The sequence below is a fragment of the Danio rerio genome, chromosome 8, assembly GCF_052040795.2.
Source record: "Danio rerio strain M-AB ecotype USA chromosome 8, GRCz13ab, whole genome shotgun sequence".
Classification (NCBI taxonomy): domain Eukaryota; kingdom Metazoa; phylum Chordata; class Actinopteri; order Cypriniformes; family Danionidae; genus Danio; species Danio rerio.
In genome coordinates, this window is record NC_141028.1 from 61,592,501 (window position 1) to 61,617,500 (window position 25,000).

General features: G+C 39.5%; 2 protein-coding genes across 5 annotated transcripts in view; one reads left to right on the forward strand and one right to left on the reverse strand.

Annotated features, from left to right (window-relative positions):
• The window catches only part of mmp23ba (matrix metallopeptidase 23ba), a 568,642-nt gene that overhangs the window by 502,877 nt on the left and 40,765 nt on the right, over positions 1 to 25,000 (forward strand). The window lies entirely within an intron of this gene.
• The window catches only part of mib2 (MIB E3 ubiquitin protein ligase 2), a 58,076-nt gene that overhangs the window by 23,170 nt on the left and 9,906 nt on the right, over positions 1 to 25,000 (reverse strand). For 2 of the 4 annotated variants that reach the window (XM_087263513.1, NM_001079678.1), the window contains 3 exon segments: positions 14,597 to 14,965; positions 11,358 to 11,529; positions 1,521 to 1,627 (listed from right to left, as the gene is read on the reverse strand). In XM_087263513.1, coding sequence (XP_087119639.1) covers positions 1,521 to 1,627; positions 11,358 to 11,529; positions 14,597 to 14,965 — 648 coding nt within the window. 4 annotated transcript variants of the gene reach the window in all.

Below are 25,000 nucleotides of genomic sequence, written 5' to 3' on the forward strand. Positions count from 1 at the left end.
TTCACCGATAACAACTAATTGAACTAATGACACAAACACATTCCAGTACCTCAAAAAAAGTAATAAAAAACATTAAAAATGATCGTCTGTTTCTGTTCCCAACTGTCTAGAACCATGTTTACAACTGAATAATAATAATACTAATAATAAATAATAGTAATAATAATATTAATAATAAAAAAATAATAATAAAATAAAAAAAACAAAAAATAGTAATAATAATAATAGTAATGATAATAAATTACAATAATAATAAAAAATAAAATAAGAATACGAATAGTAATAAAAAATAATAAAAATAAAAATAGCAAATAAAAATAATTAAAATAATAATAATAATAATAATAAAATAGTAATAATAATAATAAAATAATAAAAACTAAAATAATAATAATAATAATAAATTATAATATTAATAAAAAATAAAATAATAAAAAGAATAGTAATAAAAAATTATAATAAAAATTAAAAATAGCAAATAAAAAGTATTAAAACAATAATAATAATAATAATAATAATAATAATAATAATAATAATAATAATAGTAATAACAATAATAATAATAATAATAATAATAATAATAATAATAATAAAATAAGTAAAAATCAAAATAATATTAATAATAACACAAGGGCTTGGGTTTATAATAATCGTAATAAGTAGGTATTTGTTTCTGCGAGTTTAACTAATAATTACAGCTCAGATCAGGGTGTTGTGTCTACTAGTTCAGTGTCCAGTAGTCGTGTAATAATCAGCATAATGTACATCCTGTCGGTTGTGATCACATTATCACATATTGAATCATCAATAAAGACAAACCAAACAGTGAAGTGACTTTCCTTTCGAAGCTAGAGTTCAACAAACTCGTCTGTCATTCCAGGTAAACCCAAAGACTTTAATTAGTTTATTCAGGAGCCTTTAATTCCGGCTCTGGAGCAGAAATGACTGCACTGTCTTGTTTCCAGTCTAAATATCTAAAAATAGTTCAATCAAGAACACAAGTAAAATAATAGTCTTGTTTTCAGAAATAATGAAGTGAGTTTTTCCCAAAGAAAAGCACAACAATCTGTCAATGGAGGAAGCAGAATAATCTAGTGTTTAGTTTGAAGTAAGATTAATATTCAGCTTACCCTATTGGCAGATTATTTTCCATCATGTGATGTTTGTTTGATGGGATAGACTGTACCTTCCGTTCTTTTCATACAGATTACAAAACCAGAGGACATCTGTTTTCCAGTGTAGTTGATTGGTTAAGCTTTCTGTGGACATTTCTCTCATGTCTGTGAAGCAAGTGTTGGCTGAACTCATAATGAAGCTGCAGAAACTGTCCTGAACACACGTCTGCTCCGAGCCCCTCCCCTGAGAGTCATCAGTCTATAGTGATCTACGATTGGCTCAAATACTAGAAGGCGGGGCTTCATTTGCCATATTGACAGTTACAAAAACTGTTCTATAGTTTTTGCTTGTATATGTGTGTGTGTGTGTGTGTGTGTGTGTGTGTGTGTGTGTGTCTGTCTCACCGTCCTGGTTCCCCCAGTCCCAGTCGGGTCCCCGCACCACCTTTACTCCCTGAAAGATTCCCTTCAGGATAATTCTGGACAGATTCTGCCGCGGCGTCAAACTCACCCTGAGAAGAAGACAAGAAGAAGAGCAGATAAACACCTAAAATATTGATAATAATAATAATTCCTTACGTTTCTATAGCGCTTTTCTGAGCACTCAAGGCGCTATACACAATGGGGGGGGATCTCCTCATCCACCACCAGTGTGCAGCATCCACCTGGATGACGCGACGGCAGCCATATTGCTCCAGACCACACACCACACACCAGCTGATTGGTGGAGAGGAGACTGATATGAAGCCAATTGGAATATGGGGATGGTTAGGAGGCCATGATGGACAGAGGCCTAACCCTAACCTAACCCTGACCCTAACCCAGGATGCCGGGGTTTAAACCCTACTTTTTTTTTTGAAGGACATCCTGATATTTTTAACGACCACAGAGAGTCGGGACCTCGGTTTAACGTCTCATCCGAAAGACGGCGCTCACTGAGCAGTATAGAGTCCCCGTCACTATACTGGGGCATTAGGACCCACACAGACCGCAGGTTGAGCGCCCCCTACTGCCCTCACTAACACCACTTCCGGCAGCAACCTAGCTTTCCCATGTGCTCTCCCGTCCAGGTACTGACCAGCCCTGCTTAGCTTCAGTGGGCGACCATGTGAGAGTTGCAGAGAGCTAGTTCATCTCTTAATGACATCAAAATAAAATTTATTTAGTTTTTTTACTATCAATATGTTAGTCTTAAAGGGATAGTTCACCCAAAAATGAAACTTCTGTCATCATTTACTCACCCTTCATCTAAAGAAAATGTTAAGGAAAATTCTGGAAACCGGTAACCATTGACTTCTGTAGCGTTTTGTCTTTCCTACTACGTTAGTCGACGGCTTTCAGCTTTCCTTAGTGTTCAACAGAAGAAAGAAACTCTTAAAGGTTTGGAGGCGCTTCAGGGAGAGCAAATAATGAGCAAATGATCAGCTTTGGGTGAACTATCCCTTTAAATTCTCTCTTTGAACACTCTGATTAATGTTTATGAACATGAGGGCAGGGTCAACCTGTCACTGGCCAACCGCAACCATCCAATCAAGTCACATCTGACAAAATCAAGCCCCTAAAAGGCGATTCACTCAGATATGTGTGACAAGATAACGTGTTTATAATTATGAATAAGGGGCAGCATGGTGGCCAGTGGTTAGCACTGTGGCCTCACAGCAAGAAGGTCGCTGGTTTGAGTCTCGGCTGGGTCAGTTGGTGTTTCTGTGTGGAGTTTGCATGTTCTCCCTGTGTTGATGTGGGTTTTCTCCGGTTGTTCCGGTTTCCCCCACAGTCCAAACACATGTGAGTGTGAGTGTGTGTGTGAATGTGTATGGGTGTTTCCTAGTACTGGGTTGCAGCTGGAAGGGCATACGCTGTCTAAAACACATGCTGGAATCGTTGGTGGTTCATTCCGCTGTGGTGACCCCTGATGAATAAGAGGACTAAGCTGAAAGAAAATGAATGAATGAATGAATAAACGATTCTGTTCGAGTCATTTGGATGATTTTCTGTTCAAGTCCATCATCTTCCCATGTTTATTCATGTTATTTTTTTTCCAGCTTAGTCTTTATTAATCTGGGGTCGCCACAGTGGATTGAGCCACCGACTTACTCAGCACGTTTAATGCAGAAGATGCCCTTCCAGCTGCAACCCATCTCTGGGAAACACCCATACACACTCATACACTATGGCCAGTGTAGTTGATCAGTTCCCCTATAGCACATGTGTTTGGACTGTGGGGGAAACTGGAGCACCCGGAGGAAACCCACACCAACACAGGGAGAACATGCAAACTCTACACAGAAACACCAACTGACCCAGCCGAGACTCAAACCAGTGACCTTCTTGCTGTGAGGTGACAGCACTACCCACTGCGCCACCATCCAGCCCCTAATTTATATTATATACATATATTTTATATCTAAATATACACAAACATTTTCTCATATATATGCATGCATGTGTGTATTCGTATAAACATGATAAATATGCACAGCACACACACTTAAATCATGTCAAAACAAACTTTTATTTTGGATGCAGCTAATCACGATGCATTTTTGCAGCACTACAAATAGTTTTGATTATTGGCAAATTTGACGGACACAACATGAGGTCGTGTGCATAATTTTACCACATTTGCACTATACGACTCTCAATAGCCGTAACACTGTAAACCGCAGTGTGTTACCTGTTGTCTACTTGGTTGTTTACTTTTTAAAAATGTGAGTAAACCCATTGTAACTTGGAATTGTGACGTTGACAACTTCATTCATTTTCTTTTCAGCTTAGTCCCTTTATTAATCCGGGATCGCCACAGCGGAATGAACCGCCAACTATTCCAGCACGTTTTATGCAGCGTATGCCCTTTCACCTGCAACCCATTTCTGGGAAACACCCACTCACACTCACTCATACACTATGGACAATTTAGCCTACCCAGTTCCCCTATAGCGCATGTGTTTGGACTGTGGGGGAAACCGGAGCACCCAGAGGAAACCCACGCCAACACGGGGAGAACATGCAAACTCCACACAGAAACAGACACTGACCCAGCTGAGACTCAAACCAGCGACCTTCTTCCAACAGATCGCCCTAAATTGATAACTTACCGTTTATAATAATGCACAGTTAATTTATTTACTTAAAGCTGCAGTATGTAGGATTGACACCTAGTGGGTGATCTAGGTACTGCAGTCCAAATTCAAAATATAGAAAAGGGGTTTTATTTTCCGCCCGACCCCTTCACCTCAAACTCGACGCAGGTTGCCAGATTGGTGACAAACAGAATCAAGCGTGCCTTTAAATGTATTCAGTCATTCATTTTCTTTTCGGCTTAGTCCAGTTAATTAATCAAGGGTCACCACAGTGGAATGAACCACCAACTTATCCAGTATATGTTCTACGCAGCGGATGCCCTTCCAGCTGCAACCCATTACTGGGAAACATCTATTCACACTCATTCACACACACTAAAGACAATTTAGTTGATCAGTTCCCCTATAGCGCATGTGTTTGGACTGTGGGGGAAACCGGAGCACACAGAGGAAACCCACACCAACACGGGGAGAACATGCAAACTCCACACAGAAACACCAACTGACCCAGCCGAGACTCGAACCAGAGACCTTCTTGCTGTGAGGCGTTTGTGCTACTTTAAATGTAATAAGTATTAAAAATGTATTTTTAATTGTATAAATTAATTGTTTATTTATTTGTTCATATGGTACATATACACAATGGGAATTCAAAGTGCTTCACATAAACAAGAATAAAAGAAACATGAAATAATAATAAGAATAATAATTAAAAATAGACTACAAACAGGTTTAAAAAGACAGAAGCAGTGTGATCTGTCAGACGAACACAGTGCTCAGTCAGTGAATGCACAGATAAACAGATAAGTCAAGTCAACAAGCTGTTATGTACGGTGTAGGAAAGAGCCTGTCGAACGCTGGAAAACGTCAGTAACGGCACGTACCTTATAGTAAAGATCTGATCTGATCGTGGAGCAAATGAACTGCCTATTCCCATAATTCACCCGCAGCGCTGGACTCTGAGCCGGAGCATCAGCCAAAGCCCAGCGGCTCTGCTTCTGCGTCTCCTGTTGTCCTGAGGGTTTGTGTTTCTCTATATTATGCTGCCCATATGGCAGCACCTGCGCCGCTCCACGGCTTAAAGCAGAATCAGGATAAATCTCTTAGCAGTGTCTTGTCTTTCAGCCGAGCGTCTGAGATCAAAAGTAAGACGTAATCCGCAGACTGTGAGTGAACACGCAATGAGACGGAAAACCAGAGGAACGCTCTGAATTTACACGTTATAATCCTCGTTGGACTCCAACTACAGCTATTTCTGACTGCCTCCACCTCCTGAATCATCCATCCAGCTTGAGTTATCATCACATCATTAAATACTGCACGTGTGTTTACTTTACTAAGTTAAATATGCATCTGCATGAAGCATCTATTTTCTGTATGATCTGTATTTCAGTGATAATAAACACATTTAGTGTGTGTCTCTGCGCTCTGGTGAACTCTGTTCCATCAGTTATTAAAGGCAGACCAATCTGTAAAGTGCTGATGGAAAAAAACATTGACTTGCTGTCAGTGATGTCATTTCCTGTGATGTTGACTCTGTTCCCCTCCAACTCTGTTACCGCCGACAGGTCGACTCTGTTACCGCAGACTGCCGTCTGTTGTCATCAACTTTGTTTTCGTCATCTCTGTTATCGTCAGTTACAGTCGACTCTGTTACCGTCAACTCTGTTACCGTCAACTCTGTTACCGTCAACTCTGTTACCGTCAACTCTGTTACCATCAACACTGTTACCGTCAACGGTTACCATCAGTTACTGTCATCCCTGTTCCCGTCAACTCTCTGTTAACTTTTGTTATTGTCAACTTTGTTACCATCAGTTACTGTCAACACTGTTAGCGTATTTTATCATCAGCTCTGTTATCGTCGACTCTGTTACTGCTGACTCTGTTACCGTCGACGGGTAAACTCTATTACCGTCGACTGTTACCGGTGACGAGTTGAATCTGTTACCACTGACTCTGTTACCGTGTGTTATTGTCAACTCTGTTACCGTCAATGATGTTACCATCTGCTATCGTCAACTCTGTAAGCGTCTGTAACAGTCAACTTCATTAGCCGACTCTGTTACTGTCTGTTACAGTCAACTCTGTTACCTCCAACTCTGTTACCGTCTTTTATCATCAACTCTGTTATTGTCAACTCTGTTACCGTTAACTCTGTTATCATCAACTTTGTTGCCATATGTTATCATCAACTCTGTTACCGTCAGTTACAATCAACTCTGTTCTCGTCAACTCTGTGAATGCAGACTCTGCTACCACCGACTCTGCTACCACCGACTCTGCTACCGTCGACGGGTCAACTCTATTACCGTTGACTCTGTTGCTGCAGACTCTATTGCCTTCTGTTATCGTCAACTCTGTTACCTTCAACTTTGTTACTATCAACTGTTACCATCTGTAATCGACAACTCTGTTAACCGTAAGTTACCGTCAATTCTGTTAGCGTCTGTTATTATCAACTTTGTCATTGCCTGTTATTGTCAACTCTGTAAGCGTCTGTAACAGTCAACTTCATTAGCTAACTCTTGTTACTGTCTGTTATTGTCAACTCTGTTATCAATAACTTTGTTGCCATGTGAACTTCAACTCTGTTACCGTCAGTTATAGTCAACTCTGTTATCGTCAAGTCTGTTAATGCCAACTCTGTTACCATCGATGGGTCAACTCTATTACCATTGACTTTATTACCGCAGACTCTGTTACTGGCAACTGGTTGACTCTGTTACCGCAGAATCGGTTACCGTCAACTCTGTTACCATCTGTTATCAACATTTCTGTTAGCGTCTGTTATCATCAGCTCTATTAGTTAACTTGTTAACTCGTCAACCCTGTAATCGTCAACTCTGTTACGTTAACCAATTAATGAATGCAAAACGCTTGAAAATAACCCGCAGTTCTGGAATGAGGTCCCTATACTGAACCTGTACCTGTAGTTCTGCCACTTCCACACCTTAAAACCCATTTCATAATTTGAAAGACAGCTTTAGAGTTGGTAATAACAGCAGACGCACTGAATGGATCGTGTCTGTAGTTGGCGTGACACAACTGTGTGGGACTTTATATGGCGATTCTCCCTACTGCGTCTCGAGCAGACATCAAGGTCAGTCAACTTTAGCCTCTTAACATAGAAACGTGAATAATCCATGACCACACGCCATGATGAACTCACGCTACACACACACACACACACACACACACACACTCACACACACACACACACTCACTCACACACACACACACACACACACACACACACACACACACACACACACACACACACACACACACACTCACTCACTCACAAACTCACACACACACACTCACAAACTCACACACACACACACACACACACACACATACACACACACAAACACACTGCAAAAAATGTTTTTCTTGCCTAGATTTTTTGTTGTGTTTCTAGTCCAAATATCTAAAATTTCTTATATCAAGAAGCATTTTCTAGACAAGCAAAACATATAGTCTTGTTTTGAGAAATAATATGCCAATATTAAGAGATTTTTTCCTTAAAACAAGCAAAATAATCTGCCAATGGAGTAAGCAAAATAATCATGTTTTTTCTTTTAACATAAGATTATTTTGCTTACTCCATTGGCAGATTATTTTGCTTGTTTTAAGGAAAAAATCTCTTAATATTGGCATATTCTTTCTCAAAACAAGACAGTATGTTTTGCTTGTCTAGAAAATGCTTCTTGATATAAGAAATTTTAGATATTTGGACTAGAAACAAGACAAAACATCTAAGTAAGAAAAGCATTTTTTGCAGTGCACACACACACACACACACACACACACACACACACACACACACACACAGGTGCGCATATATGGTTTAAAAGAATTTATTTATTATTCAGATGTGTTTTAAGTTTGTTTGTTTAAACCTTTAAGCCTTTGAGATGTAAGACCAGACAAAAAGTTTAATAATAATAAATAAAACACAAAACTAATAATATCTACTGACTGTAGACTAAATACTAACATATTTATAATAGTACATTTAATCAAATAAGTATTCACTCACTCACTGTCCTTCAGCTTTCCATTTTTTGCGGATAAATATTTATATAACACCCTGCTAAGTTAACTATAGCTGTTGATCAATAGCTTATCAAATACACAGACTGGCATTAGTGAAGGGCTGTAAGTTCTGTAATCTTCTGTAAGTTCTGTCAGTCTCAGCTATTTAAAGGAATGAAGCTGTAAGAATGTATGTTTTGTTTGTCGGTGTGAAGTGTTATCAACAGAGATGTTGTTATTGCTGATGTGTGTCCGCTGAGGTCGTGTGTGTTTTTCTGTCAGGACACACACTCCAGCATATGGCCTCGCATATGTTTACCAGGGCAAGAACAAAACAGCCTAACTTGTTAATCGGCTAAGGCAGTGACTAGTTAGCTTCTGTCACGTTGTCGTCTGTAATCTTTTCTAGTGTCAAACGCGGACACACACAGCAGATGTGTCCAGTGTGTCTCATCAAGGAAACAGGTCATTGGGTTTCTCTCAGCGTCTGCATGTAGGTGGATATAATGCAGCCTTTTTACAGCATTTCAATGATCCCGTATCCTGATAATGATGCGGCTGAAGGATTAAGTAAACACCTTCCTGTGAAATTACATTTGTAAACATGTTTACTAGTATTTCTTAATAGATAAACACATGTATAAACATGATATCTTTAATTAGTCATCTCTAATAACTGATGTCTTTTCTCTTCATCATGACGACAGCACATAATATTAGACTAGATATTCTTCAGGACACTAATGTTCAGCTTAAAGTGACGTTTACGGTGCTTTTTATCTGCTTATTCATGTTCTATAAATTCTAGATATAACCTTATTCAGTACAGAATATTACACAGTCACTAGTTTTAAACAAAGCTTAGTAAGTTCTATCCCTGGGTTTCCCTCACATGTGAAGAGGGGCACCTTACAGCAGGGGTTCTCAACCTTTTTCCACTTCTGGGCCCACTTCTTTCTCTGATCCATTTTTGAAGGCCCTCCTGTCTTACATTTTCTTTAAAATGTTTGTATGAAATGCTCATTTAAATTTAAAACTTTATTTATTAACACACACATAAATATACACACACACACAAACACACACACACACACACACACACACACAATACATTTGTTTTGCCTTCTGTTATTTATTAGCATTTTATTAATAAAATATATAATTTTACTTAAATTGTATTATTTATTACATTTATTTATTTATTTATTTAATAAAACTATATATATATATATATATATATATATATATATATATATATATATATATATATATATATATATATATATAGTATAGTATATATATGAGTATTTCAGACTTACTGTCTATATATTTAAAAAAAAAACAAAAAAAAAACTATATATATATATATATATATATATATATATATATATATATATATATATAGTTTTTTTTTTTTTTTTTTTTAATATATAGACAGTTTAAGTCTGAAATACTCACCCCCCTTTGATTTTTTTTCTTTTTTTAATATTTCCTAAATGATGTTGAGCAGATTCAGGAAATGTTCACAGTGTGTCTGATAATATTTTTTTCTTCTGGAGAAAGTCTGATTTGTTTTATTTCGGCTAGAATAAAAGCAGTTTTAAATTTTTTAAACACCATTTTAAGCTCAATATTATTACCCCCTTTAAGCTACATATATTTTTTGATAGTCTACAGAACAAACCATCGTTATACAGTAACTTGCCTAATTACCCTAACCTGCCTAGTTACCCTAATTACCCTAGTGAAGCCTTTACATGTCACTTTAAGCTGTATAGAAGTGTCTATATAAGAATATCTAGTCTAATATTATTTACTGTCATCATGACAGAGAGAAAATAAATCAGTTATTAGAGATGAGTTATTAACACTATCATATTTAGAAATGTGTTGAAAACAATCTCAAAGTTAAACAGAAATTAGGGGAAATAAAACGGGTTAATCTTTGAATCTTCCCATTCTTTCTTCGTGTTGAACATTAGCTTTGATTGGGGAGGTTCTTTAGTTTCCCCTGGTCTGAATCTACTAAATATCCATGGCCCATTAAATCTCCCCATGCATTACAATGTAGATCATTGTTTCCCCCACAGTCCAAACACATGCACAATAGGGGAATTGATGAACTAAACTGGCCGTAGTGTATAAGTGTGTGTGTGTGTGTGTGTGTGTGTGTGTGTATGAGTGTGTATGGGTGTTTCCCAGTACTAAGTTGGGGCTGGAAGAGCATTCACTGCGTAAAACATTTGCTGGAATAGTTGGCAGTTCCTTCCACAGTGGCAACCCCTGATTATTAAAGGGACTAAGCTAAAGGAAAATAAATGAATAAACCCTGAAGACAGAAAACCTGACTCTGCGCTCCAGGAATACAGTATAAAGCAGGGGTGCCCGAACTCAGTCCTGGAGGGCTGGTGTCCTGCATAGTTTAGCTCCAACTTACTTCTGCAAACCTGTCTGGAGGTTTGTAGTATAGCTAAAAAAGAGCTTGATTAGCTAGTCCAGGTGTGTTTAATTGGGGTTGAAATTAATCTATGCAGGACACCGTCCCACCAGGACAGAGTTTGGGCACCCCTGATATACAGTGTGATCAGAGAGACAACAGAGCATCCGAGCTACACAATCCAATACAAGAGCATCTAATCTCATGCACGGGACTTTCCCACTGATAAATCCTATTAACATTAAACTGTGGAAAACAGGAGCGTCGGGGGAGCAGAGCTTCATTAACACACAGCGTCAACACACTTCTGTGGAGCAGGACTTTATTAATTTCACTTTCTAAGAACAGAATATTGTAAATTACACAGCAAAACATGCTTTTTAATTAGAGTTTTAGTCTTGTTTTTAGTCCAAATATCTGAAGATTGTTAAATATTGAAGAATTTTCTAGACAAGTAAAAAATATTGACCTGTTTTCAGAAATAAAACTTTACTCAGAAAAGACATATTATGTTTGTAATGGGCGTTGCTTGTAATGCATCACCCACAACACTGGTTGTGTGTGTGTGTGTGTGTGTGTGTGTGTGTGTGTGTGTGTGTGTGTGTGTGTGTGTGTGTGTGTGTGTGTGTGTGTGTGTTTGTGTGTGCATGTGTGTGCATGTGCGTGTGTGGTTGCTGAACTCACGGTTGTGAATGCGCAGTCTCGTAGCGCTCGAAGGCGTGCGTCAGGTCGTGTTTGTTATTCATGTAACACTGAGTGCACAGGTCATAGTCGAAGCACACCTTACACTTCCAGCGCATTCCCATAATGCCGTGCTTCTTACAGCTGTCACAAATGATGTTTGAGTGGCGGACCCCTGAGAAGAACAAGACAATGAACAGATATTTCAGGAAATGAAAACTACTAAAACTACTGGTCAAGTATCATCTTTATTAACTGTAATAAACAATGAATCAACACTCTTTGAATTTTCTCATTCTTTATTTCTTCAGATTGAACATTAGCTCTGATTGGGGAGGTTCTTTAGTTTCCGCTGGTCTGAATCTACTAAATATCCACCATTAAACCTCCCAATGCAATAAAATGGAAATAATTTTACTGTTGCATTTACAAGAAAACAGGTTATGATGATGAACCTTAAAGTTTGTTAAACAGTCATATTATTCAGGTTAAGTCAGAATTATTAGCCCTCCTGTTTAATTACTTAATATTTTTTTCCTTATTTCTGTTTAACAGTAAGAAGATTGTTTTAACACATTTCTGCACATAATAGTTTTAATAATGCATTTCAGATAACTAATTTATTTTCTCTTCATCATGATGACAGCACATAATATTAGACTAGATATTCTTCAAGACACTAGTGTTCAGCTTACAGTGGCATGTAAAGGCTTCACTAGGGTAATTAGGGTAAAGTTAGGGTAATTAGGCAAGTCATTGTATAACAGTGGTTTGTTCTGGAGACAATCCAACACTGATATTGCTGAAGAGACTGATAATATTGACCATAAAATGGCTTTAAAACAATTAAGAACTGCTTTCATTCTACCTGAAATAAAACAAATCAGACTTTCTCCAGAAGAACAAATATTAGAGGAGATACTGAGAACAATTTGAAAGTGAAAGTGATGAAGTAGCACACAGTATTTCTAAGCTATTTAGATACAACACTTCCTCTTGGATACTGGTATTACCAGTGTTGTCACATCTCAGATAACCTGTGGGAAAATGTAATAACCGTCACAAGCCTCATCAGGTTTGTGTTTACTGTGGGTGTTATAATGTACAGCATCGCTATTATTAGAGTAGTAGTAAACACACAACCTGATCTGATGCAGGAGACGGTGATAAACAAAGTAGGGTTTTTTCTTTTTGTACGTGTTTTTACCGTTTTTAGCACACTGAGTGTTGTTAGAGCCTGGTGTGATCACAGATGAACCACTGAAGATACACTGAATGTTTTGACAATGTTCTCTGGACTTTGTTCTCTATGGAGGATAAGGGAGCTCTCGCAGATCATCTAATATATCTTCATTTGTTTCCTAAAGATGAACGAAGGACACAGGAGATTGATAGACACTACGGTGATCAACTCTTTACCTGTTAACTCTGCTACCATCAATCAACTCTGCTATTGTCAATCAATTCTGCTTCCGTCAATCAACTCTGCTACCGTCAACTCTGCTACCATTAATCAACTCTGTTACCGTCAATCAACTCTGCTACCATTAATCAACTCTGTTACCGTCAATCAACTCTGCTACCGTCAACTCTGTTACCGTCAATCAACTCTGTTACCGTCAATCAACTCTGTTACCGTCAATCAACTCTGTTACCGTCAACTCTGCTACCGTCAACTCTGTTACCGTCAATCAACTCTGTTACCGTCAACTCTGTTACCGTCAACTCTGCTACCGTCAACTCTGTTACCGTCAACTCTGTTACCGACAACTCTGCTATCGTCAATCAACTCTGTTACCGTCAACTCTGTTACCGACAACTCTGCTACCGTCAATCAACTCTGCTATCGTCAATCAACTCTGTTACCGACAACTCTGCTACCGTCAATCAACGCTGCTATCGTCAATCAACTCTGCTACCGTCAACTCTGCTACCGTCAATCAACTCTGCTACCGTCAATCAACTCTGCTACCGTCAACTCTGCTACCGTCAATCAACTTTGTCACCGTTAATCAACTCTGCTACCGTCAATCAACTTTGTCACCGTTAATCAACTCTGCTACCGTCAATCAACTCTGCTACCGTCAACTCTGCTACCGTCAACTCTGCTATCGTCAATCAACTTTGTCACCGTTAATTAACTCTGTTAACGTCAACTCTGCTACCGTCAACTCTGCTATCGTCAATCAACTTTGTCACCGTTAATCAACTCTGCTACCGTCAATCAACTCTGCTACCGTCAACTCTGCTACCGTCAACTCTGCTACCGTCAATCAACTTTGTCACCGTTAATTAACTCTGTTAACGTCAACTCTGCTACCGTCAACTCTGCTATCGTCAATCAACTTTGTCACCGTTAATCAACTCTGCTACCGTCAATCAACTTTGTCACCGTTAATCAACTCTGCTACCGTCAATCAACTCTGCTACCGTCAACTCTGCTACCGTCAACTCTGCTATCGTCAATCAACTCTACTACCGTCAATCAACTTTGTCACCGTTAATTAACTCTGTTACCGTCAACTCTGCTACCGTCAATCAACTCTGCTACCGTCAATCAACTTTGTCACCGTTAATTAACTCTGTTAACGTCAACTCTGCTACCGTCAACTCTGCTATCGTCAATCAACTCTACTACCGTCAACTCTGCTATCGTCAATCAACTCTGCTACCGTCAATCAACGCTGCTATCGTCAATCAACTCTGCTACCGTCAACTCTGCTACCGTCAACTCTGCTACCGTCAATCAACTCTGCTAACTACGTTTTCGTCAACTACGTTTTCGTCGACTACATTATTGTTACGTCAACTCTGTTACCTTCAACTCCGTTACCATCAACTCCAATACAGTCAACTCTGCTTTCGTCAATTCTGCTATCGTTGACTCTGCTGGCATCAACTCTGTTACCGTAACCACTTGTTATCATTAACCGCTTGTTATATTAGCTCTGCTATCTTCAACTCTGCTATCGTCAACTCTGCTACCGTCAACGCAGCTACCGTCAACTCTGCTACCGTCAACTCTGCTACCGTTAACTCAGTTAACGTCAACTCTGCTACCATCAATGACATCAACTCTGTTATTGTCAACTATGTTACCGTCAACTATGTTATTGTCAACTCTGCTATTGAGAACTCTGCTGTCGTCAACTCTGTTATGGTATAAAAAGTTTACCAATAAGTAAAACAGCAACTAGCAACAGAATCGAATGTCCCCACTGTAATGACACGTTTGCTCTGACCTATCTGAGCGTTGTCGTACAGCAGCAGGTCGAAGGCTCCCTGGTACCCGCTGCGGTAGTTGGTTCGAGTCCCGCTGTCCCACTGCACCACCACCGTCTTGTCGGGTGTAGTAGTGCTGCCCTGCCGGCCGATCTCTACCACCGTGCCCACGTGTCCTTCTCCGTCATCTTGGTTTGCCCACTTCCAGTCCGCGCCGCGCACCACCCGCATGCCCACCTCCATGCTGCCGCGCGCCGGCTGCCCGCTGGGGCCCGCCTCGCTGTGTTTGCGTATCGGTCGCGGGAGCGGAGCCGAACTGGCCGTCTGGGGTCGAGGAGGGGTTGCAAGTGGCACGGATCCAAGAGTCTCTGGAGACAGATCAGGGCTGACTGAAAACACACAGAAAAAACACGTGTGATGAGAAAACTGAGCTAAATCATCATTACAACACACACACACACAAACACACACACACAAACACACACACACAAACACACAAATGCAAAATACATGCAAAAAACAGACACACACACACAAACATTCACACACACATACACAAACACACGCAATCAAACTCACACACACAAACAAACGCAAACACACACAGACAGGCGAAAACAAACACACACTTGCAAACTCACACAAAAACACACACAGACACGCACAAGTACACACACAAACACCCACAAACACAATCTCACATACACGCACACAAACAAACACAGACACACAAAAAAAACACACACATGCAAACCCACAAATACACAGACACACAACCACACACACAAACATTCACACACAAACACACAGTAACACACACACACACACACACATACTGACACACAAACATACACACAACTGCAAAAGACACACACAAATGCAACACACACACACACACACACGAAAACAAACACACACATGCAAACTCACAAACAAACACACACAAGAACATACACAAACACACACACAAATGCAAAACACACGCACACATAAACAAACACACAACTGCAAGACACACACAAATGCAAAACACACACACACACATAAACACACACAAAGTCACACACACAAACAAACATACACAAACACACACACACACACACACACACACACACACACACACACACAGAGAGACACATGAAAACAAACACATACATGCAAACTCACACACAAACACACACAAGAACACACACAAACACACACACAAATGCAAAACACATGCACACATAAACAAACGCACCCACACAAACACACAGACACACGAAAACACACACACATGCCAACTCACTCACACACACACAAACAAACAAACAAAAACACACATACACAAACACTCACACACTCATACAAACACAGAGCGAACTGAATTGTGCTGAGAAATACATCACATAATGACAGTAAACAGCGGTCAATATTATTAACCCCCTGAGAATCTTTTCAGATCATCTCCAGCAAAGCTGAACACCACTGTCCTGAAGAACATGTAGTCTAATACTATGTGCTGTCATCATGACGAAGACAAAAGAAATCAGCGATTAGAGACGAGTAACACACACAACAGCAGCACATCTCTGGCCGGACTCCTGAGTTACTTCAGCTGGATCTGGAGGGATTCGTCATCAACTCTTTCATCAGCCGCTCGCTTTCTACTAATAACCTTTCACTCCAGGAGGATCTCAGTCTAAATCCTGATCTACAATACTGTGCAGACACCAGCACCAACACAGCTGAATCATCATCATCATCATCATCACTGTGAAGGAGGACAAGAGTCTCGTGTTCATGACTGACTATCAACACTACATCAACCAGAAAAACCGCTCCTGAAGGTCAGAGACGACAACAAGGGTTTACAAGATTAAAGCAGATCAAAAGTGAAACACAGAAAAACAAATATAATAATGTAAATAAATAAATAAATACATAAATAAATAAATAAAGACATACAAAAATAAATAAATAAATAAATAAATACATACAAAAATAAATAAATAAATAAATTAATTAATTAATTAATGCATAAATAAATAAAAAAATAGTAAATAAATACATAAATAAATAAATAAATACAAACAAAAATAAATAAATAAACAAATAAATTAATTAATGAATTAATGCATAAATAAATAAATAAATAAATACATAAATACATAATTAAATAAATACATAAAAAATAAATGCATAAATGAATAAATAAATAAATACATAAATGAATATATAAATAAATAAATAAAAATAAATACATAAATAAATAAATAAATACATAAATACATAAATACATAAATAAATACATAAGTAAATAAATACATAAACAAATAAATGCATAAATAAATAAATAAATAAATAAATAAACACATAAATAAATAAATAAACACATAAATAAATAAATAAACACATAAATAAATAAATAAATAAATAAATAAATAAATAAATCATAAAACATTTACAAATGCATCGTTTCTAGTTTAGGAAGTACGGTGACTCAGTGGTTAGCACTGTGGTCTCACAGCACGTAGGTCGCTGGTTCGAGTCCCGGCTGGGTCAGTTAATGTTTCCGTGTTTGCATGTTCTCCCCGTGTTGGTGTGGGTTTCCTCCGGGTGCTCCGGTTTCCCCTACAGTCGATACACATGCAGTACAGGGGAATTGATTAACTAAACTGGCCGAAGTGAATATGAGTGTTTCCCAGTGCTGGTTTGCAGCTGGAAGGGCATCCACTGTGTAAACATATGCTGGAATACTTGGCGGTTCATTCCATTGTGGCGACCCCTGATTAATAAAGGGACTAAGCGGAAGGAAAATGAATAAAGCGTCTAGTCCAGATATCTAAAACTTCTTTAATCAAGAATAATTTTCTAGACAAGCCAAAAAGTGTTGTCCTGTTTCCAGAAATGATGAGTCAAAACACTTGACTTTACTCAAATGAATTAATAAATCCACTGGTGTGAAACTGCGTCTGGTCTGGAAGGTTAAGAGCTGTTCTGCGGGCGCTGCTGAATCTGCTGAGCTGGTTTTACTACAGTACAGATGGGGTTTCCTGCAAACTGCTGAACGGCCAAAAACCCAGCCTGATCTTCCTGCAAATCTGAAAGCTTAAGTGCACATTAACTAGAACAGAGGATTCATCCAGACATCCAGCTGCTGTCAGTTATCTTCACATGTGTATGGGTGCTTCCCAGTACTGGGCTGGAAGGGCATCCGCTGTTTAAAACATTTGCTGGAATAGTCATTGGTGGTTCATTCCACTGTGGCGAACTCTGATTAATAAAGGGGCTAAGCTGAAAATGAATGAATGAATGTCTGCAGAAATGGAAAGCCAAAGGATAGTGAGTGAATACATTTAAGTTGGCGGTTCATTCCGCTGTGGCGACCCCGGATTAATAAAGGAACTAAGCCGACAAGAAAAGGAATGAATGAATGTTTTTCCTTCAGCTTAGTCCCTTATTTAGCAGAGGTCGCCACAGCAGAATGAACCACCAACTATTCCAGCATATGTTTTACACAGAGGATGCCCTTCCAAGCGCAACCCACTTTGAAGACAAAAGCTGTCCGTTTGTGCACTGCAGTGATGGATGAGTGCGCAGTGGTCATGAGGAGAGTGAAAGCTGAGCATGTTCAAGCTGTTAGACGTTCAGCTTTAATTAAATCATCCAGCATGAGCCAGATGTTTGCACCACACACACTGATAACAGCAGATGTTGTGTGCTTTCTCAGCCCGGGGCGCTCTGGACCTGTTGAGCGGATCTGAACAGACGGACCAGCTCTACAGTGTACGCCCTTAAAAAACACCACAATATGTGAGCAGATATTTCACAATCACGTTTGTTTATCTGAGATACAATGCTGAAAAGGACGACGCAGTGGCGCAGTAGGTAGTGCTGTCGCCTAACAGCAAGAAGGTCGCTGGTTCGAATTTATCCTCGGAAGGGTGGCATGAAAGGAAACTTATCTATTTCATTATTTAATAAATCAATTAATAAATTATTTAATAAATTAAAATTGCTTAATTAATAGAATAGGCTAGTCTTTTTATAAATTGAGTTTAATTGATCTGAAACTTTTAACTACATTTTCTTTTCATGTAAATAATAAAAGGCGATCATGCAATGCTAAGTCTGTGGACGGGGCTCAGATTCTGGTCTCGTGAGGTCAACTCTACACTGACGGAGCGAAAACACAAATAGGCTTCAAAAAACAGGAACTGCTCTCCTTCCCATCAGACAACTTCCTCTATTCTGGAGTCTACAGCCATTCAGAGGTCAGCCTCACAGTCTGGATGAACACAGATCAGCGAGATTCACCAGACATATTCAATAATTCAACATACTGTCATAACGAACATGCACTATACTGATATCATGGGCACTTGACTGTGAATATTTACTTATATTGCTGGATGTTAACAATAGAAGTTAACATAACAACATACACAATATAAGTCATCTTGTATCCTGATAATGATATAATTGATTATATGGATCTCAGCATTTTCTCAAGCTTTTGAGGATCCTTTGGTCTACCTCACATTGTCACTGGAGTTGAAGCCATTATTTACATTACTGTGAATAAATGCTTATATTGCTGGATGTTATGGCCTCATTTCACAATATAAGTCCGCTCATATGCTGATAATAATATATTCAATTATTTGAATCTCAGCAGTTTCTCAAGCTTTTGAGGATCTTTTGGTCTACTTCACGCTTACCTTTTTAATTTCCTGGAACATTATCTATCTTAAACTACTTTAACACAATCAACATTGTAAAGGCGCTATAGAAATAAAGATGAATCACTTGACATACGCCAATATTCAATAATTCAACTTATCCTGATAACGAACATGCACAGTATTGATATCATGACCACTTGACTGTGAATATTTACTTATATTGCTGGATGTTAACAATAGAAGTTAACATAACAAAATAAATTTCACAATACAAGTCAGCTCATATGCTGATAATAATATATTCAATTATTTGAATCTCAGCATTTTCTCAAGCTTTTGAGGATCCTTTGGTCTACCTCACATTGTCACTGGAGTTAAAGCCATTATTTACATTACTGTGAATAAATGCTTATATTGCTGGATGTTATGGCCTCATTTCACAATACAAGTCCGCTCATATGCTGATAATAATATATTCAATTATTTGAATCTCAGCAGTTTCTCAAGCTTTTGAGGATCTTTTGGTCTACTTCACGCTGTCACTACAGTTTTTCAGCAATTCAGAGGTCAGTCACAGGGTCTGGATGAACCCGGATTACCTTTTTAATTTCCTAGAACATCATCTATCTTAAACTACTTTAACACAATCAACATTGTAAAAGCGCTATAGAAATAAAGATGAATCACTTGACATACGCCAATATTCAATAATTCAACTTATCCTGATAACGAACATGCACAGTATTGATATCATGACCACTTTACTGTGAATAATTATTGCGATTTGTCACATAGTCCAGCAATACAAGTCATCACATATCCTGATAAATATTTAGATCTCAGCATTCTCTCAAGCTTTTGAGGATCTTTTGGTCTACTTCACTTAGTCACTGGAGTCTACAGCCATTCAGAGGGCAGACGCAGAGTCTAGATGAACCCAGATCACCATTATTTACTAGACATTTATGCAGATATTCAATATACTGTCATAATGAACATGCACTATACTGATATCACCGACACCTCTTCTGAAAAGAGCACAATCTCATTTGCATTTAAAGCGACAGTCACCAAACGCCACAATTAGGATCAAAGCCTGAAAGGGTGAGTTTCTGAGAGCTTGAGAGCATCATCTGTGTGTATTCTCGCTCACACTTTCACCACACACTCATCACAGATGCATCTTTTTAAAAAGGAGCATAACAGGTCACCTTTATTATAATTGTACCGTCAATTCAATTGAGATGAGAAGCAAACATGATAAAGACGCATATTATCTGGGACGGCAGGAGCAGTTTAACACCTCTGGGTTTCATCACACACATATGTGGACCCGCAGCTTAAAAGAGCAGAAGAGAGAGGAGCTAAATCAATGCTCATCCAGGATAAACAGCACAGTGATTACATCAACCCTCCAGACGCGGCCAAACACATCCAGAACTCATCAAACACGACATTAGCACTGCGCTGAGCTCCAACAACCAACAATAGCACTGCGGGATATATGGTTTCAGCATCGATATCGCAATGTTGAGTCTGAGCCTGTCACAATGATCAATATATGGAATTAATGGATGTAATACACACTCACCGGCCACTTTATTAGGTACAACTGCTGGTTAACGCACATTTCTAATCAGCCAATCACATGGCAGCAGCTCACTGCATTTTGGCATGTAGACATGATCAACACGATCTGCAGCAGTGCAAAGCGAGCAGAAGAAAGGGGATTTAAGTGACTTTGAGCATGGCATGGTTGTTGCTGCCAGACGGGCTGCTCTGAGTATTTCAGAAACTGCTGATCTACTGGGATTTTCACGCACAACCATCTCTAGGGTTTACAGAGAATGCTCCTATAAAGAGGAAATATCCAGTGAGCGGCAGTTCTGTGGGTGCAAATGCCTTGTTGATAAGGCCAGAGGTCAGAGGAGAATGGCCAGACTGGTTCCAGCTGATAGAAAGGCAACAGTAACTCAAATAAGCACTCGTTACAACCGAGCTCTGCAGAAGAGCATCTCTGAACACACAACACGGCCAACCTTGAGGCGGATGAGCTACAGCAGCAGAAGAAAATCATCTCAGACTGGTTTCTTGAACATGACGATGAGTTCACTGTACTCAAATGGCCTCCACAGTCACCAGAGCACAATCCAATAGAGCAGCTTTGGGATGTGGTGGAACGGGAGATTGGCATCATGGATGTGCAGCCGACAAATCTGCAGCAACTGTGTGATGCTATCATGACAATATGGAGCAAAATCTCTGAGGAATATTTCCAGTAGCTTGTTGAATCTCAGCCATGGAGGATTAAAACAGATCTGAAGGCAAAAGAGGGTCTAACACTGTACAAGTGAAGTGTACCTAATAAAGTGGCCGGTGAGTGTATATCACCCATTCATAAAAAATACTTCTAGCAACATCTTAGCTGATTACGGAACATTATGTATATATATATTGTTTTTAATTTAAAGTGTTCAATGATTGGATGTTTTGATACCTTATAATGGAGTTGTAACAGCGAGTGTTGATGCAGACGCAGCCTGAATGGCCTCCTCCAACAATAACACTGTATTTTCCCTCATGTCTCCGGAAAGCCTTGAGAAAGAGAATGTAATGACAAACATTTATAGCTGAGCGAACACACAACAGACTCACAGCCGGCGTGTTTCTTCGTCTGCTTCTGCGTCAGTGCGTTTCGCTTCACTCCAGCGTCCACAGCTGTTTGTTTTGGGCTGAACTTTGCTCTCATTAGAAACTCCAGAGAGAATCAAACTACAGCAGAACAAACATCACAAGCACATCTCCCTGCTCCGTCCACAACACATCTGAGCACGGCACTCATGATTTAAAGAAACACTACACCCTTCATTTTCTGCAAGTATTCCCATCTCAGGTAAACAGGCGAGTTTTATCAATCTCTGGGTTGGCATGAGCACTTTTAGCTTAGCTTAGCATAGATCATTGAATCGGATTAGACCGTTAGCATCTCGCTCAAAAAAGACCAGTGTTTAGACATTCATTCAGTTTCCTTCAGCTGAGTCCCTTTATTTATCAGGGATCGCCACAAAGTAATGAACCACCAACTATTCCAGCATATGTTTTACGCAGCGGATGCCCTTCCAGATGCAACCCAGTACTGGAAAAACACCCATACACACTCATTCACACACACTACAGCCAGTTTAGTTCATCAATTCCCCTATAGCGCATGTGTTTGGACTGAAAAAGGAGCACCCGGAGGAAACCCACGCCAACACAGGGAGAACATGCAAACTCCACACAGAAACACCAACTGGCCCAGCCGGTGTTAGCCTGTTTTCGCGATTGTTTTAGAACTTCCGATTTAGTTGTCTATGGGAGAAATGACTATTAATAAATGGCAGAAAACGGTCAAACTACTTGTTTTACAAACAAATGTTTGCATGACTATACAGACCGAGTAAAATAATGTAATAAGAAAATATCAGGTAGCAACATCAAACAGCGGAACGAGCAGTTTTTAACGTCTAAAAATGAATGGAAGTGAATCTGCTGCTCTGGGAGAAGCAAGATCGCTTATTTCCACGACTGCAGCGCCTTTGAGGAGAATCTTGTTCATTCCTACAAGCGGTGCGAGCGAACGCTCATTCAGTGCAGCTGGCCGTGTGTTTGAGGCGAGGCGGAATCGCCCAAATGTAGGCACAGTAGATGCTGTTCTGTTTGAGCACAGTGTCACGAAAAAGGCCAAATAAAGACGACAGAGCTGCCGTTAAAGGCTGATTTATACTTCTGCGTCAAACGCACGCGTATGCTACAGTGTTGATGCATAGCCCTACGCCGTGGCCGTCGCTGACGTGCACCTCTCATAAAATGTAACTACACGTCGCAACGACGCGTAGCGCAAGCTCTGTGATTGGTCAGCTTGGTAGTGCTGACGAGTCTGGGCGGGACCGTAAGCCGCGCGAATGGCGCGAGCCCAATGCAGCGATTGTTTACAAGTGTGGAGTCCCGTGAAGGAGCTCCGGATGGAAAGTTTTGTTCTGTGTTTGCCTCATAGTTAAAGTTGTTGCACGTCCGCCGGTTCCTGCCTCAAAATGAGCGAGTTTGAGCCACTTGTACATCCCGGAAGTGTTCAGGAAAACAAAACAGCAGCGAAGAAACTCGACACAGAGGAACATTTACACCTCACTGCCCACTAGTGTTTCAGAAGTGTTAATGCAGAGCAACAGAGACAGCAGCAGAAGTATAAATGCACAGCTACACGTGTTCCATGTGCCGTGGGTTACGCTGGTCACTTGATGCAGAAGTATAAACCAGACTTTTAGTTTTTTGTTTTCTTGTTCCTGTATCTGTAAAATCTCAAAGGTCTTATTTTTACTTTCTGCATTTGAAAATGAAGAAAACGTTGTCTAAAGACACACTTTTGTTTTTATAAATAAATCTTCATTTAAAAACGTTTACGATTAACCTATTACGTTACTATCAGAGATGCTCAGATTAAAGCTCACTGAACCTGCTGTTAACATCCACGGTGACCTATCATCATGCCTAAAACGAAGAATTCAATTATTAAAGTGACGACGGGGTGCGGATACATATATCAGATAAAACTATATGCGCGGGCGGGTGGATGATTAGTATGAAGCCGCGGATTTCAGCTCATCTCTACTGGTCATAAACCACCGGTAGATATTGAGTTTTTACAGACGTATTTGTCTATATATTTTACACAATATTGTTTCAAAACTACTGAGATGTCACTTAAAGTCACTTTGCTGAACTGTAGAGCTGAATTTACAACCTCAGAGGTGGACAGAGCAGAGATGGAGGTCTAATAATGAAACTCATGACAGTATATAAACGGTAAACACACAATACAGGAACTGTTTACACGCGTTTAACTCTAGTAAAGCAGTAACATGAGCACATTTCCAAAAACAAAAGTGTTGGTTTAATAGCAGGCTCCTGGATCTACGCAGCTCTAGAAGATAGCATATCTCCAGAAAGCGGCTGCGTTTCCTAAAATAGCTGCAAGTTGTGTTGACTTTAGGCCGGAGTGCATTTGGAAATAGGATGAGATAAACACTACAGGAATGCTTCTGCGCTCGGAAGAGTCCGTCTGTGGGGATTTCAGCAAAAATGTGAAGCGTGTATTTCTATTAGAACTGAACTGTTTCCGCAGCTCATTACTGATGCTGTGTCCCTGTTTATTACAGTGAAGCCGAGTCATTCATTCATTTTCCACAGCGGAATGAACCAGCAACTATTCCAGTATGTGTTTTGCACAGTGGATGCCCTTTTAGCTGCAACCCAGTACTAGGAAACACCCATACACACTCATTCACGTACACACACTCATACAGTACGGCCAGTTCAGTTGATCAGTTCCCCTATAGCGCATGTGTTTGGACTGTGGAGGAAACCCACACCAACACAGGGAGAACATGCAAACTCCACACAGAAACACCAACTGACCCAGCTGAAACTCAAACCAGTGACCTTCTTGCTGTGAGGCCACAGTGCTGACCACGTGTCGCCCCTATATGAAGAACAATGGAATTAAAATGACTCAACATGTGCTTGTCAAAATCTATACACTATCCTACCTGGCCTTTTTCTATGTAAAGTATTAATAAAAATATTACTATTAAATATGTTATTAAATATAAATATATATATTTTTTTATAATTATGTTTTAGGGGTTTTTCACCTTTATTTTAATAGGACAGTAGAGAATTCAGACAAGGAAAGCACTGGGAGCAGAGAGAGGGAAAGGA